This window comes from Nelumbo lutea, chromosome 3 (assembly GCF_056320005.1).
Source record: "Nelumbo lutea isolate HS-2025 chromosome 3, American lotus-T2T, whole genome shotgun sequence".
Classification (NCBI taxonomy): Eukaryota; Viridiplantae; Streptophyta; class Magnoliopsida; order Proteales; family Nelumbonaceae; genus Nelumbo; species Nelumbo lutea.
The window spans coordinates 115,480,991-115,496,477 of NC_142686.1; the positions used below are offsets into that span (position 1 = coordinate 115,480,991).

At 36.7% G+C, this 15,487-nt stretch overlaps 1 protein-coding gene across 1 annotated transcript; it reads right to left on the bottom strand.

Moving 5' to 3' along the window:
- Positions 1 to 680: 680 nt before the first annotated feature.
- Positions 681 to 15,487, bottom strand: LOC148867845 (ARM repeat superfamily protein). The gene is made up of 21 exons (XM_088977786.1): positions 15,200 to 15,487; positions 14,871 to 15,043; positions 14,582 to 14,752; positions 14,106 to 14,216; positions 13,917 to 13,994; positions 11,847 to 12,043; positions 11,697 to 11,757; positions 10,827 to 10,901; positions 9,855 to 9,932; positions 9,626 to 9,688; positions 9,459 to 9,542; positions 9,188 to 9,363; positions 8,649 to 8,688; positions 8,421 to 8,564; positions 6,895 to 7,014; positions 6,583 to 6,801; positions 5,678 to 5,854; positions 4,337 to 5,018; positions 3,033 to 3,250; positions 2,525 to 2,660; positions 681 to 1,042 (listed from the first exon to the last, which is right to left on the bottom strand). The coding sequence occupies exons 1-21, from the start codon at positions 15,342 to 15,344 to the stop codon at positions 885 to 887; spliced, it is 3,306 nt and encodes a 1,101-aa protein (XP_088833912.1). The 5' UTR covers positions 15,345 to 15,487; the 3' UTR covers positions 681 to 884.

Sequence of the window (15,487 nt, forward strand, 5' to 3'; positions counted from 1 at the left end):
GACCAAGTAAATGATTCACCGAGCTAGGATTCAGGTGAGAGAGCATTCCTGCAATCGGCAATAATAGTGCAAAGATACTAGCGTAGTAGGTTTATAATCAATTGAACATCACCTTCAATAACAACTCCAGAGCAAGATAAGAGTCTGGCCAAACGGAACCCTAACATAAATCCTTTGCCCCTGCCGAATTCGAACTTTCACACCTGAAAGGAATTGCCTGCACCAATATAAACCCGACGGTCCCTAACCACAACACCAGCTGTTGATTGGCCATTTTTGAATGCTGAGTCCACATTAACTTTAATCCAATCCAGTGGTTGTTTACACCAATGAGGCAAACAGCGACTTTTTTTTCTTATTTTATATGTAAGGTTCAATTTGGAAACAGTACAAATACAAATATGTACAGTGCAAATACATGCAAAATAATATAAAATACAAGATTTTGCATTTTTACTCGTTCCAAACTGAGCCTAAATTCCAAAATTAATGACACTTCTTAACAACCCCATTAGTGTCTCTCTGCATGGGAAGACTTTTTAGGGGTAACCGCATGAAAGGAAGTGGACTCATTTAAACGGTCTGGGAATCATCTGTGTGACAATTTATTCTAGACTCAAAAGGAGTGTGATTTTTTCTCCCACCCTTTTATAAACCTACTTGCAGTAAAGATGGAAGTATGGAACCATTCAAATACCCATGAATAAAATGATCAAGTCGTCCCAGGGCACATTCTGAGTCTTTGACAAATTAAAAAATTAGGATGCATATCAATTAAGGCACTGATAACGGATCAAATTACCTATAAGCAAAACAAGCGGTACATGAATTACAACAAATTTCTTTTCTTTTTACAAAATCTAACTCAACTATCATCTCTTCTCTCACTGCAGGTGCTGAAAGAAAGAAGCATACTCAGGGAAGGTGCTTAAAAAGCCTCTTATAAGTTGTGGCGGTAATGTCTTCCCTTGTACAAGAACATGATGGTTCCTCTCTATCAATGTCAGTACAACTCTTTGCTGATCAACTTCACCCAGATCACCTGCAGTCGCATGATAACAAAATAAGAAAAATCGAAGACTTTCATACAAATTGCATAAGAACAAAGCCATGACACTGGTTAAAAAGCAGATGTTTGTATTTCACCGACCTGATAAGTCAGTTAACCAGCACAGGGCTATCAATGGGTCGGCTCCAGGCGAGATCAGACTCATATACCCAGAACCAAGGATCAAAAAATCATTACGTATCGGCCGATACGTATCACATCAGGCCCTTCCTGATATGCCCCTACAGGGGTTGTATCGGGTCAGGGCCTGGGTCAGAGGGTAGCCGGGACTTAAACCGGCCCCTCGGAACCAAAATAAATAAATAAATAAAACTGAAAGTTTAAAAAAAGGGCCGATACACCCTACCAGCGTATCGGCCAGTATCGATACTTTGAACCTTGCCCAGAACCAACCTTATTATTAATCAGGTTTCTTGGGTCTAACCTGTCGGAAAGTGGTAGTGCCAAAAAAAAATGCCTAAGGTTAGGACCGTATCCAAACTACCCGTCCCAAAACCACAGATAGCTGGGACCAACATTGGGTAATGGCCTTTTTTTGGGTCCAACCCAAGACCTGATTTTTAACGAAGTGGTCTTAAATTGGTAATTTGATAATGAATCTGCTAATTTTCTTGCTCTCTTCTCAAAGCATCTTACATCTACAAAATGACAATTTTAGACATTTTGTATGAAACTATTACAGGCAAACAATGAGAAACACAAACAAAATGTTGGGAGGTATGCCATGTGTATACATATGTATATGTATATGTGTTTCTATAATCAGGTCAGGTCTTTAATCAGATCAGAAATTTGGAACAAGCAAACCAAATTATGACACAACTAAGACCCAGAGTCAATGTAATAGGGTCGGATCACTTTTGGTCTTTCAGATCAACTTGGACCATTGACAGCCCTAGTCCAAAAGTCTCGACCCTCCAGTATGCCTTGGAATCTTAGCCAAATATTGTATGGGTATGAAGATTCTGATAATCAAATATATTTGGTTCTTTTTAGCTAGGGAAGAAAAGTTCTCATAATTTATTGGATAATAATAGAATTTGACAGGTTGGAAGGTTAAAAGTCAATCATTTTGGGACGACAAATCATCCAAAAGATGGACTATTAATTGGAAGCAATTGGTTACATTATATAAGTTCCAATAAGCAATACAATACTTATAGAAAAGCATTACTTATATTTTTTTTCTCACTAACTAGAAAACCACGGATTTTGCAACCTAGATTGGTTTCCATCATTTGATAATTAAGACATAATACAAAGTTGCAGCTGAAACATGTGATCTCAAAGTTAGAAGCAAGGCACAAAAAATGATTACTGGGCACTCAGACCCAAAAATCCCTTATGCCATCCATGAACAGACAAAAGCCAATTCATACCACCCAGTAGATAAAAGCCAATTCAAACTGAAAAGAGTAAACAAACAGCGGGCATCAAAAAATTATACAAGCTTACCCAATTCAATTTCCTGGTTCTGATCTTCTGCATCCCCTTCTTCCACAACCATCCCATTTTCAAGGGCAAGAGCTGCATTGGCATAACGATCTAAAAATTCTTGTTCTGTTTCTTCACGCTCATCATCCTCAGAGTCCTAATAAAAGTCATTTACAAAAGCAACCATTCCTTGTCACCTTTTTCTTTTAAAATAAGCACATTGAATTTTGTTACAAAAAAGCAGGGAAAATTAGTAGTAAGCCATGTATACAGCAATCCTCATTTCAAATTTTTGTGCTTATCTATATGCTCTTTTCTTTTCATCCACAAGAACACGATGGATGCCATGATTAGGATATTCAGATATTGAATATTTTGTCCTACAATAAGTGGTTGACTAATGGGACCGTGAATGTGCTTCATAAATACTATTCAAACAGTAAGATGTCCATAAATCTACTTCTATGGATGAACTGTCAAATGCACAAAAAGAATTAAAGAAAGAATAAGAAATTTTGGGCCTTTATACCTCATCATCATCGTCGTCATCATCATCATCATCATCATCATCAGTTTCATCCTCATCTTTTTCTTCTTCACCATCATTCTCATCTTCATCTTCTTCCTGCACTTCTTTGAGGCGTATAGCTGCCTCCATTAGCCAAACAAAGCAATCCTGCACCAGTTCACCCCCTGGACCCCCAGTAGGCCCTAGCAACCGTTCAACCACCTTGGCCAGGGTCATCACTGTTATCATTGTGTAACAATAGTTAGAACCATTTACTTCATTAGCAAAAATAGCATACAATAACAGACCAACCTTTCCATTTAGGATGGATAAGGAATTATGAAAGAGTGGTATCAGGCAATAATCCGATACCATGTTCTAAGGGTAGTCATCTATCAGGAACATTCAACTAATTGACTGGATACTCTGCAGGGCAGAGCCCCAGAAGTATGTCACCTGGGTGATCCTAGGGCTTGCAAGGAAAAGAAATGAATGGAGAGGGGGGGAAATACTAGAGTTTTCTAGGGCTTGCAATAAGAAATTAATGGAAAAATAAAATCATTACGGTTTTTAGGGTTTGTGAGGGAAAGACACACTACAAGAAAAATTGGACATGTGTTACAATTGGTCCTCCTGTAGGTTGAAGAAAATTAAAAGTTACATAAACTTGTTTACTAGTACTTATAAAAAAAATAATTGCTTACTAGAACTCTTTATAAATAAAAAATTCTGATATATAGAAAATGTACCGTGTAGACAGCTGGGTAGCTATGCTTTTTTACCAAATGATAGAACCTCTACCAGAAGTTCAGATCAAAGGCAGCATGTGACTCGTCCATTTGGCTTGCAGGTGAAATTAAGAACAAATCCCTACTTTGGTTGTTTGGCTATACTGGATTAACATAGGCTTTTGGATAAATTTCAGCCCTATTTCAGATCAAGAAGAAGTTATTTTGAATAGATTCTAGCTGCTATTTATTTGATTCTAGTTGTACGAAAAAACATGTGCTTATTAAGAAACTCTATTGTCCCTCCAAAATGCCCGGAACACCCCTGAAATCTTATTTTGATTATTATGTTTTACCTCATAAAACTTCCTAATACCTAGAGTAGCCTTCTGTTAAAATTTTTAAATCACCAATGACCCTTCAAGATTTAAACATAATTTGATTCTCAAAAACTTATCCATTATCCATTTAACTGTATCTTATTTACAAGCACAACCATTGTTCATTCCAAGGAAATAAGTTTCAATAAGCTTAACCAGACACTGACAAAGCATAATAATCCCTGTTATGAAAGAAACATCATGTAGGAATACTAACCAATTAACTTGATCTCAGACTCAGCTGAGAGACCGGGTTCAAAAGAGCTAGTACAGATATATCCCAGTGAAGACACCCAGACTGTGAAGCTTTTATCCATATCCTTCTCCAAAATCTTCTCAACAATATCAGGATAACATAAATAGCATGATGCAATAGCAAGCAAGAGAGGCTTCCAAAGTGCACAAGGTTTGCTTTGAAGCTCTTTGAAACGAGAAAAAGCTGCACGACTGAAGGTGACTGCTAGTGACTGCTTAACACTTTCACTACCAAGCATGAATCTTGGAACATGGAGAAGTAAATGGACACATGAGCAAGCCCTCCATGTTGCAGATGGATATTGAGAAATTGCCTCGCTAATAAAAGCACCAATACCTTCAATAATGGATTGTTGTGATACAGGTGGGCCTGGAGAGGATGGAATCCCTTGTACTAGGAAATTCTTTAATTGATATTTTCTGTCTAAACTAACCACTTCCTTGATGCACTCAAAGATCGATAAATCCTCAACTTCTTCCCAAGCATGCCAATCTGCAATCACATCTGCCCAAGCTACCAGCAATTCTGATATTTTCAGTTCTGAAATCATACCGGCTTCAGAAACAGATCTCAGAATAGACAGAAGCAACTTTGATGCATCATCAATGCATGATGGAAGGGATGTTGTATGAGAGATGTCTTCCTGACCATTGTCAAGTTTAGCAGAGAATAAATCATACATGAAAAAGGTGCTAAATAATTATGACATATGAAAAGAGTAAAAACGAGGGGAATGTCAAGTATTTCCAAAAAAAAAACATGAAAACAAAGAACGTATGTTTGCTTTACACTAAATTACTTTTTGGTACTTTGGTCACTAAAGACTAACATTTTTTGAATTCTAGCATCATATACATGCAAAAAGGGGTAAAAAATGTTGCCTTCCTAAGTAAAGTTTTTATATGAAACATGGCATTCATCTTGTATATTAGCTATTAGCTGTTCGTTATGCCAATTGCCAAATAAGCTAGGGGATATTCAGATATAAAGTAAATATTACGTAAAAGTGTCTTCAAGAATCCATGGAGTGTCAGACTCAGGCACAGGTCTGACACAGACATGTCCATTTAGGAGAGCTCATGCAACACTAGTTTTCTTTGTGCAATGAACACATGAAGCTGATGGCTTACATTTTAAGAAATAAAATACTTCCACCCAACTTTTTAAGCATGTACCAACAATCTTCTTTTCTAGTTCATAATAAGAGATAACAATGAACTAATGAAAGAAGTTCAAAACCTACAATTAGTTCCATTCCAAAACTGACAAAAACAATTTTTAAAACTGCAGACATGAGCATACCATTGGTTGTATGGGTCTGATCCAAGCTTGTTGCAGGAGAACTGAAAATGCACCAGCCATGTTCTTCCATCCAGAACTCCAGTTTTCACCTGATTCTTTCTGTTTGGTTTCTTCAGGAACAGAATCTTCCCAAATTTGAGCCATTGTGGCTAGTGCTGTAAAGCCCCGTTCAACCACCTAAAATGAGAACACTGTCAGGTTATCTTGAAAATTAGAGCACAATGGCCAAATGACAGTACTGTAGAAACCCCATGAAATCCAGACTCCAGAGTAAAAGTAGATAACAAAACAAAAGACTAGCTGAGAGGACAGGAATTGGAAAATCCCCCCAGGTGAAAAAAGCAAAGACAATTATAAATGAAGCCTCCACAGAGAAAGCAACATCCTTATAATTTGGGTGCCATTCCCAATTTAAGAGAGGGTGATTTGTTCTTTCCACTAGGAACTGCTCAACTTGTGAAAATTAAGTGTACCTAAACCACTGCCCCGCTGAAACCACATATCATTACAATAATCATAAAGAACTGCTTTTCTAGTTCACAACCCATTTCTGGCATTAAGATCAGAAGCAAGGATCAAAATATCAATATGATATGCCTGATATTGGGTGTACCATATCTGCATCAAAGGTCATGGATACACTGATATATACAGAGTTTAGGGGTTTTGAAAGTTTTAGATGGTAGAAGGTATCCCCCTCAGGCTGGAAAAAAATAAAACAAAACAAGATTATCGGTCTATCGATATGCACTTTACCAGTGCATATCAAAGATTTTTTTTCCCATCTCCAACCAAAAGAGTACAACAGATCATTTAAACTTCCAACCTACATCTGGTAAATCAAAATGTGAAACACAGAACTAAATGGCCACCACAAGAAAGTTTTCAAGGTAATCAAAACAAACCTGAGGCCATGGCTCTGGATTAGGAGGTATGCGCTTTGAAATATTCCAAACCATGGATTGAACAAGGGATGGGATGTAAGGTGCAACATTTTCATTGCCAGCCTCCACTATAGTACTCAAAAGTTGATATAGAATAGAAGACTCATTCTCATCCTCATTATCCGCCCTACTAACCACAACTTGCAGAAGGGGTAACCATTCGGGTGGTGGGTAGTCATTCTGAAGGGAAACAGAAGAGTTGTATAAAAATACATTGAAAATGTACACACTTTGCTTATACATATTTTAAAAGATAGTTTTGGCATCCCTTACTTCAAGAAGCTCAGCAATTGCCCCAGCAGCAGAAGCCCGGACAGGATAACAAGAAATATCTCCCAAATCTGACATGGCCAAAGTCTTCAACAATGAAGAATATACTTCTGTACTCATCTCCTGAGCCAGAAAATTTGAAATTAATTGAGTGCAAGTTGACAATGTATAATTATAGGGAAGTTCAATCTGGATAAGGGTAACCCAAATTCAATCCATTTATAATTGAATCAAATATGGATCCACCCCTATCAGATACAATAAGATCTTACTGAATTCAATTTAAATACATATACTTAGATATACTTAAAATTTATATTGTATCAATTGGGAAAATTAGTTTGAATGTTGCATATTCACTAAAGAATCATAGGTTCAAGCTTCATACTAGTTATTTTCAGTTCATTTTATTCATGGGTGATTTTTAGTTCATTTCATTAATAATATATAATTATTTGATCACTTTTTTTTTGAAGAAAAGATAACTTGTATTCAAAACAAGGGAAGGATGTATACAAGAGATGTACAACAGGCCTTAAAAATAAAAAGAAGAAGACTCGAACCAATTAAGTAAGCATTGAATCAACACTACACAAAAATTCCCTTCCCAAACCTAGCTTTGCTAAAACATCAGCTGCTTGATTAAGTTCTTGGGGGTCCATCTAAAAGAGCAGTTCAGCAATGATGACAGTTCATGAATCTCTGACAGAAAGTGAGCAATCCTCCACGCACCCTCTTCCATGTCTTTAGCCCACTTAATGGTGTTTCTGCAGTCCCCTTCAACAGCTAAGGGGCTCAGGTGTAATCTCTTAGTCCTTAATCCCTCAAGAAGGGAGTGAGAGACCACTTCAGAAGCATCTGCAGCTGATACAGGACCACCGAATACCCACACAATATCTCCATTTAAGTTCCTGAAGATGCCCCCTATTCCAGCTGCTGAGGGAGGAAAAAGTGGTCTTCTAAAACTACCACCAAACTGCAACAAATAGTCACACTCCCTCCTAGGAGGAAGAAGAGTTACCGCAGAAGGAGCTGGGGAAGTGAGCAGGATCTGCTGTTCAGCATCCAGGAAAATAGCTTATTGATCAGCATCCAGGAAAAGATCTTGTGGACAAAGTCTTCTCTCTTACACTTTCCAAAGAGGAATATCTGTCTTCAAATAACCTTCTCTTTCTTTCTTCCTAAATTCTCTTACACTTTTGTTTAATTATTAATGTTAATCAATATATGATTGCAGTGCAAATTCAATTTGAATCTGAATATTAATGAATCAAATTTGGATCTAGGTATATCCTACTTGATCCGATCCATTTGCACCCTAGCATGTTAATAACTTTCTTTCAAGTGTTCAGGAGAGGAAAAGGAGGAAAAAAGACCAAATGAAAAGAAATGATATGCATTACAGAGTCATGAAATTTGAGATATAAATGGCAGGTAATACATGCGTTCCATACAACTATAACAAGATAAACAACTGGGATTAAGTAAAAACTTGAGATTTGAGATTGTATTTGCAAAAGATGCCTTACCTGGGAGAGACAGGGTACAAGCTCTCCGACTATCCAGTTTGCTGTAGCAAGCAAGTAAGGGGGAGGTGGCAATAAGGAATACAATGGTAGCACCCGACTCCGAATCAGAGCTGCTGTATATCCAGGACTTTGCTCTCTCAGAAACTGCAGAAGCAACATTAGAGTTAGTCCTTCCTCCAAGATTTCCTAGACCTCAACTAAGAATTATAGCACAAGAGATCTCCTTACATCTTGAAGACCACCATATGCCATGAGAACACCAAAATAACTGCCATAATTGAAGGTAAGGATCAATAGGGAAAGAAAATAATAAAAATACCAAAAAAAAAAAGTGACATAACCTTGCAGATTGTGAAAACTAGTGACAACACCAGCAATAAGTTGAAAAGGTAGTTGGTACAATGAAAATGTCCTATATCCATTATTTGCATCCTAATTCTTATATGCTATATAATTCACATGGTCAAATTGACTTGAAGGATCTATCAAGTGCAACATCTGGCTTTAAATAGAATGGATTCACGAAACAGGATTCATGTAGCCAACCCCATATAGCTGCGATAAGGCATGGATGATGATGATGATGATGATGATGAGTGCATCATCTCCTGTATAGGTAATAGTATAAAAGCAAATAGCATAACATCAGAACTAATCAAGTTACAAGTTGTCCACAGCTGAGGTGCCAGAACGAAATTAAATTCCATCTCTTGGGAAAAAACAAAACAAAGACTTGGGATCTATAATTGAGGTTCTCATAAACTCACTTATTTGAGGCCTCAGTTTGGCACAACGTGACATCTGAAGGAATGGAGAATTTTGATAAAAAAGGGAGCACCAACAACTCCCCAATAGAAGACTTCTGTTCCCTCCTCTTATTTTTCTCACTTTTTTTCCTTTTTGATGAAGCAGTATCATTAGCAGAAGTCACCATCGGAGGCCCCTGTAGGCATCAAAAACCAATTTTATGACAAGAATTAACTCTAACTATAGATTCCTGCAGAAGTAAGATTCTTTTTACTGGCACCAGAAAATGACCTTTGACATTGAAATAACACCAAGTAAATTTATTGCACTTTTCCTGGCTGTGAACAGGTCCTCTTTCCACCCAGAAATTTCTTCCTGGAAAAATAGAATAGTAAAACAAAAGCTGAACGAAAAGAAAATAGTGCCTAAAAGACAATGTTCAAGGGATATTTCCATACAAGATCAGATGGAAGATTCTTCCGCATGTACTCATCTGCATCTTCTTCCCACTCTGAAGCATCCTAATAATAGGCAGAGACAGCATTAAATTGGAAAATAAATAAATAGCTATTCAAAGATACAGTTAAAAAGAATATCGACACTCACCAAAAAATCTCACTTAAAACAGAAAGCTCTGCAGGCATATTAGTGCCTAAAACTCATTGATAGTTAAAACAGAAATCTCACCTTATCATTCATAGTTAGTGCCGGAAAGATTGCGGACTCCATCAATGACGTAAAATGAGGTGAAACTAATCTCCATCCCTATTTACAGAAGAAATTGATATTCTTAGACAGATGTGAAAGGAGACATTGCTTGGTGCAAGGGTAAAATCAAGCTGAAAAGTGTGAGAAAAGCAAGTTTGTTGAGAAGTGATCAGTTTTTTTGTTATTTTTTTATTGGGCTTTGGTTATCACATAATGAGCTTGGGCTTTGTTCCTTTGTTTATTTTTATCATTACATGTAGCTGCCACTTAGCTAGGGGCAAACTTGTATTTTCTGTTATCTATTTTCAGCAGTTAATATAAAGCACAGTGGGCTACAATAGACAGCCCACGATTAAGCGTTTCTTCATCTTCTCTACTCACTTTCTTCTGCTATCTTCTTCCTTCTTTGATTCTCGAATCAGTTAAGTTTACTCATCTTTATTGCTGATTTACAAGAGAGGTAAATTTAAGTCTGAGAGTATAGTTAGGACCAACATCAAGTAGTAGCCCTTTTAGAAATGCATTCAGGATCCTGAACAGAAAGAAGAGGATTCTGAATGGACATGCTGATAATGAAGCTTTCTAATTCTGTCAAAAAAAATTTCTTCTTTACTGATAAAAAAAAAAGCTTTCTAATTCTGTCAATAGGTAGATGTTTGGTTTTTTTCATTGTGTGTGTGTGTGTGTTGTTGTTGTTGTTGGGATGATGGGGAAAGGTGAAATGTCAATTAATCAATGTATTTGAAATTGCACAAGCATCATCAAGGATTTTAAAGCAAAAGTACATTAGATTTTCCTGGAAGATAATTCAAATGCAAGAACCTGAGTTTGCAACTACTTTGTTTGGAAAAATTTTGTGAAGCTTTAAAAAAAAATCTTGTGACAACATCAGAAACTAGTTCCAGCAGGTATTTACTTATGATTGTAGACTGAAAAGGTAGGTCAACTTACTGGCCCTGTCTCCAGAACATGTGAAATAACATCAAAAGCTAATGAAACAATCCTCTCTGACAAGAAATCCAGTTTCTGCATGATGACAGATACTTTAGACATGCACAGAAGTGAAAAAGTTTTGCATGCAAACAACAAACCAGAATTAAAACAAGGGAGGGGTGGAGGACATCTGGTATAAAAGCAGCAAAGAGTCCCTCAAGTGTCATGCTGGCATTAATGTCAATACATGTCTGACACAGGTGTTGGTGCCTATTTTCAAGTGTCAATGTAATATAGGTATCAACTGATAGATATTCTCAGCTCAATAACTACATAAATGGTAAAGCACAAGACCATTTTATGTAAGCATTGACTAAGAGAATAGGAACCAAACATAATGTCTAAGTTTATGGTTCGTGGTCTTTAAGTTCCACAAATTTTCAAAATAGCTAGCACTTGAGGAATGTAACCAAAGGGGGTGTATTTCACATTGAATCAGATCTCTCAACAAAAATCTGAATATGCATCAAAATCTCAGTTGATTTTCATGGAACTTAAATCAAATCATTATGTTAATCAGAAAAATAATAATTGCAAAAAAGTGGAATATGATATACATATATATACAATTCATTTAGTACACATATGTCCTGGAAAGTTAAACTAGAAAGAGGAGAGTAATATAATATCAGAATACAATATATAAAAGACTTGTAAATATAACAATCACAAAATATATACTTTCCTCTAAAATATTAAAAATATGTGTATAAAAAATAGCATATATTTAATTTAAAAAAAATCCAAATTTATGGATAATTCTGTTCCTTTTGGTTTAAACCTCACATATGACATGCTAAGCAGCATAAAAGAAGCATATGAACTTACACTAATATTATGGCTGTACTTGACTATTCTGGAAACACAACCCATCATCTCTGGCATCAACCTGGGTGCGTAAGGGTACCAAAAAAATTACACTGCAATATAAAGAGTCTAACTGAACCAAAAGGGAGATGAGTATATCAACTGTATTACTTGTCGGAATACTTCCGATGCCGGGTAATCAAGGCACAGAAAACGAGCAAACCCCTCTTCCCGGTCTTCAGCCTCAGCAAGTACCCATCTTCTCCAGTCATTCTACCATCAAAAGCCAATGAATCCAGGAACTTAAATAGATCACGGCAAAATGTAGGCAACATAGGGGCCAAAGCCAATGGCATGTATGACCTCACCTATAAAAAAACATGTGGAAATTCTCAAAAAATATATATAAGCATTAAATCAAGAAGCTATATACCTAATAGTAGGAACAGAAGAGTAACTGTAGAACCATTGACAGCTTCACTATAATTTATAACATTTACAAGAGAACAACAGAAATAACCAGGTAACTCTACATCATATGCAACAGCTTTTCATTGGCAGGGTCAGATGAAAACCCTCTAAATATTATGCTTCCTGATATCTCTCATTATGAACTTTTGGATGCTTAAAAAGATATAAAATTATGTTATTACTTATGCGAAGAAAATGAAACAGCTTTATACAAAATATATTTTCCATTTCATCACTTGCCACTTGTCAGTATGACCAGGTTTTGAAAAGTCATAAAATGGCACTGCAGAAACATGTACTCAGTCTTTCAGTTTGAGGGGCTGTTTGATAACAGCTTAAGTGGCTGAACTGAAAAGCTCATCACTTTGTCTTTTAGTGAATAAGATTTTAAGGAGGTTGTGGGCTCCTAATTGCTGAAGCTGAAGTTTGGTATATTACTATACCCATGATTATTTTATTATTTAATATTTGTATCCACTAAAAGGCAAGGCAACAAGTCTTTCAGTTAGCAATTTCGGCTGTTATCGAATGGCCCCCAAGTATGAAAGATAGAAAGCACAAAAGGTTAGATGTATAAATGCCCATGGTACCAGGTTAACATTGCTCATTCAACATATGGAATAGGAAAATTAAACCTTTCAATGAACCAAGCTAGCTTTCATCATGCACTAAGCCTCAATTCAGCCAAATAGTTGTACATAGTTCTCATAACCCCCATGAGGGGTTATTTAATGTACATATCTTAGAAAAACCTACAAATTAATTAAATACCCCCTTACAACCAGGGAGGAAAAGGACAAAAAATGATCAAATGACAAAACACAATGAAAAACTAAAACCATAGGACCATCATTACTCACTCATCCCCACACCCAACATCGCCTCCAGCTTCTATCCCATTCCAACAATGGACTAAAACCCTAGCCTTCTCATCCAATTTCCCTACCCCAAGCCCTAATCCTGCTTCTGATGGCTTTGCAAATATATGGCATTCTTACTTAGAAAAAGTAGTTCTATATAAAATATTGTCTTCTTTTCTACTTCTAGTGCAAAATCATCTGTGATACTGTAATTGAGAGTATCAAAACAAGGGGTGAATCAGGAGTTTTTGTTTTGTGCAGTGTTGTAAGATTTTTGTTATTCAGGAGTCACCTTTTACTTTGGAAGGTGACGGTTGTTTCTTATGGTTTTATCTAATGAAAGTTACGGTTTCCTATCAAAAAAAAAATACTGTAATTGAGATCATGGTGGAAGGTGCCAAATGCCCTTCCATTTTATTTGGTTTTAAAAATCCGGTAATATGTAGAAAATTATGCACCCATGGTAATAACGATGATTCAATTTATGGTCCATGAAACCAGGTTTTCCAACTGCAACCAGCTGAGATGAACTAAACCCAAGCCCAGCACTTCAGTTTTGAGAGATAAGAGAGAAGGGCAAAGCTTGATTCAGCATGGATCATGGATCAATGACAAACGAATTTCTAAAATGAATATGTTATTGTACAATGGATGAAACTGCCAATTTTGTAGTTTATGTCCATGTATTAAATTTTGACAACTCTTCTATGTTATGGTTGACCAATGAAAGTTCACGCAGTAACATGTTTCATTTTATTTGTAGAATAACAAGGTTGTACACTTATAGTGAGAGCAAGTCTAGACAAATAAGTCCCTGAAAAAGAGAAAATTATATCTAATTTACATTGGTATTAACTCTTATGAACATTAAAAATATAAAAAGAAAACTATGAACACAGTCAGAACTTACAGCAAAGTACATGCACTTGCATATGATAAGAAACATTTTGTCAATTTCTGTTTCTGTTCTACCTTGGGTGGATATAACCTGTACACAGACCATTAAACTCAAATTTCTGTTTACTATCCAATGATAAGAGCAAGAAGAACTATGTTATAGGTAACTACATAAATAAAAGGAAAGAAAACAAGATTTAACCTTTTCGATGAAATTATGGAAGACGGAAAGCAAAGGTACAAGAATTTCTTTTGCTATTAGCTCCAACTGTGGTGGAACCGGCTCCCTTGCCAGCTTTGGATTTAAAAAGTACTGAAAATTTGCAAACATAATTACCAAGTAAGGTCCCTTTTGGATTTGCAGAGAAAATGTGAGAAGGTGAAAGAAAATTGCCAAAGAAAGAAGAGTTCAGGGTCTAATGCAAAAGACTGAAATAGAGAATTATTTTAACCCGCATCGATACAAGTACGGAAGAAAATCCTTATTGAAAATAGCGTTACAGGGAAAGGACGTCAACTCTGGGTTACTGTAACAAAACCTCGTCTTAGATCACTCTCTTTGGTAAACCATGAATATTGAAGCGAATTTACCTATTTATATAATGGCAAAAAGAGAAGTAAAGCACCAAACTCACGCCCGTACAATTTCAAACCACTATGGCCAAGTAGAATGTGTACCTGGAACGGCCTAATAATTGTATGAAGAACTGTAAGTGCATTGATGGTGTTCCATTGAGAACCGAGACCTTCGTTAACTAGATTACTACATTGAATAACTGATCTCAGCTCAGGCACGAGTTCGGGCCAAGAGTTCTCCTTTACAAATTCAGCAACAACCACAATGCGAAACTGCAGATATAGCTCACACAGATACAAGGAACTAAATATCTTATAGACAGTAGCATAATGCAAAGAAAGGGAACCAGAGAAGGCAATCTGAAGTGCAATCAAGACATCAAATACATACAGCCTCAACCAAAACTTTAAGAACCGATGGTTCGACTTGAAGCAAAGCGTGGAAAAGCGAACTCCTGAAGTCTTTACTGATTTTGGTAGATGGGTCGTTACCATCGAAGTGACGTCTAGTGAAATTCTTAAGATAAGTGGCAGCAGCTATTCTTTGCCCCTGATTTTCGCCTCCTATTATGCAAAGGCAATTTCAAAAGAAGGCTTCAATTGTGAGAAATCAAATAATATAGAGCAAATTATGATCAGATTCGAGCGACAGAGAAACAGAGGGCTGGGGGAATGAAAATTGTAGAAGTCAAAGTATAACTGCGGGTGTTAGGGTTTTACCGGTGGCAATGGAGATGAGAGAAAAGGGAAATTCCGGAAGAAGCGAGAGACGGTCAAGGACTTCGGTCGCAGAGCGGACTACAGTATCATCGGGGCTGAGCGTGTCATTGAACAGCTTAGCAAGTTGAGAGATTAAAGGTTCCATGCTGCTACGATCCAATCTTTCGACGAAACCCTGCTTTACAGTATAATGATTGCAGAGAGTCAAGATGGAGCCAGCCAACAGCGAAGCACAAACGATGTGAGAAACGAATGGGCGGGAAAAAGAAAATGCCCCTTTTATATCGC

What these genes read in the sequence shown, in the direction of transcription:
- LOC148867845 (XM_088977786.1), bottom strand. Translation starts at nt 15,344, where the DNA reads ATGGAACCTTTAATCTCTCAACTTGCTAAGCTGTTCAATGACACGCTC. An exon ending in CAATTATTAGGCCGTTCCAG is followed by an intron (nt 14,217 to 14,581) that starts GTACACATTCTA and finishes GCAAATTTTCAG; the next exon opens with TACTTTTTAAATCCAAAGCT. An exon ending in GTGTTATTTCAATGTCAAAG is followed by an intron (nt 9,364 to 9,458) that starts GTCATTTTCTGG and finishes TGATGCCTACAG; the next exon opens with GGGCCTCCGATGGTGACTTC.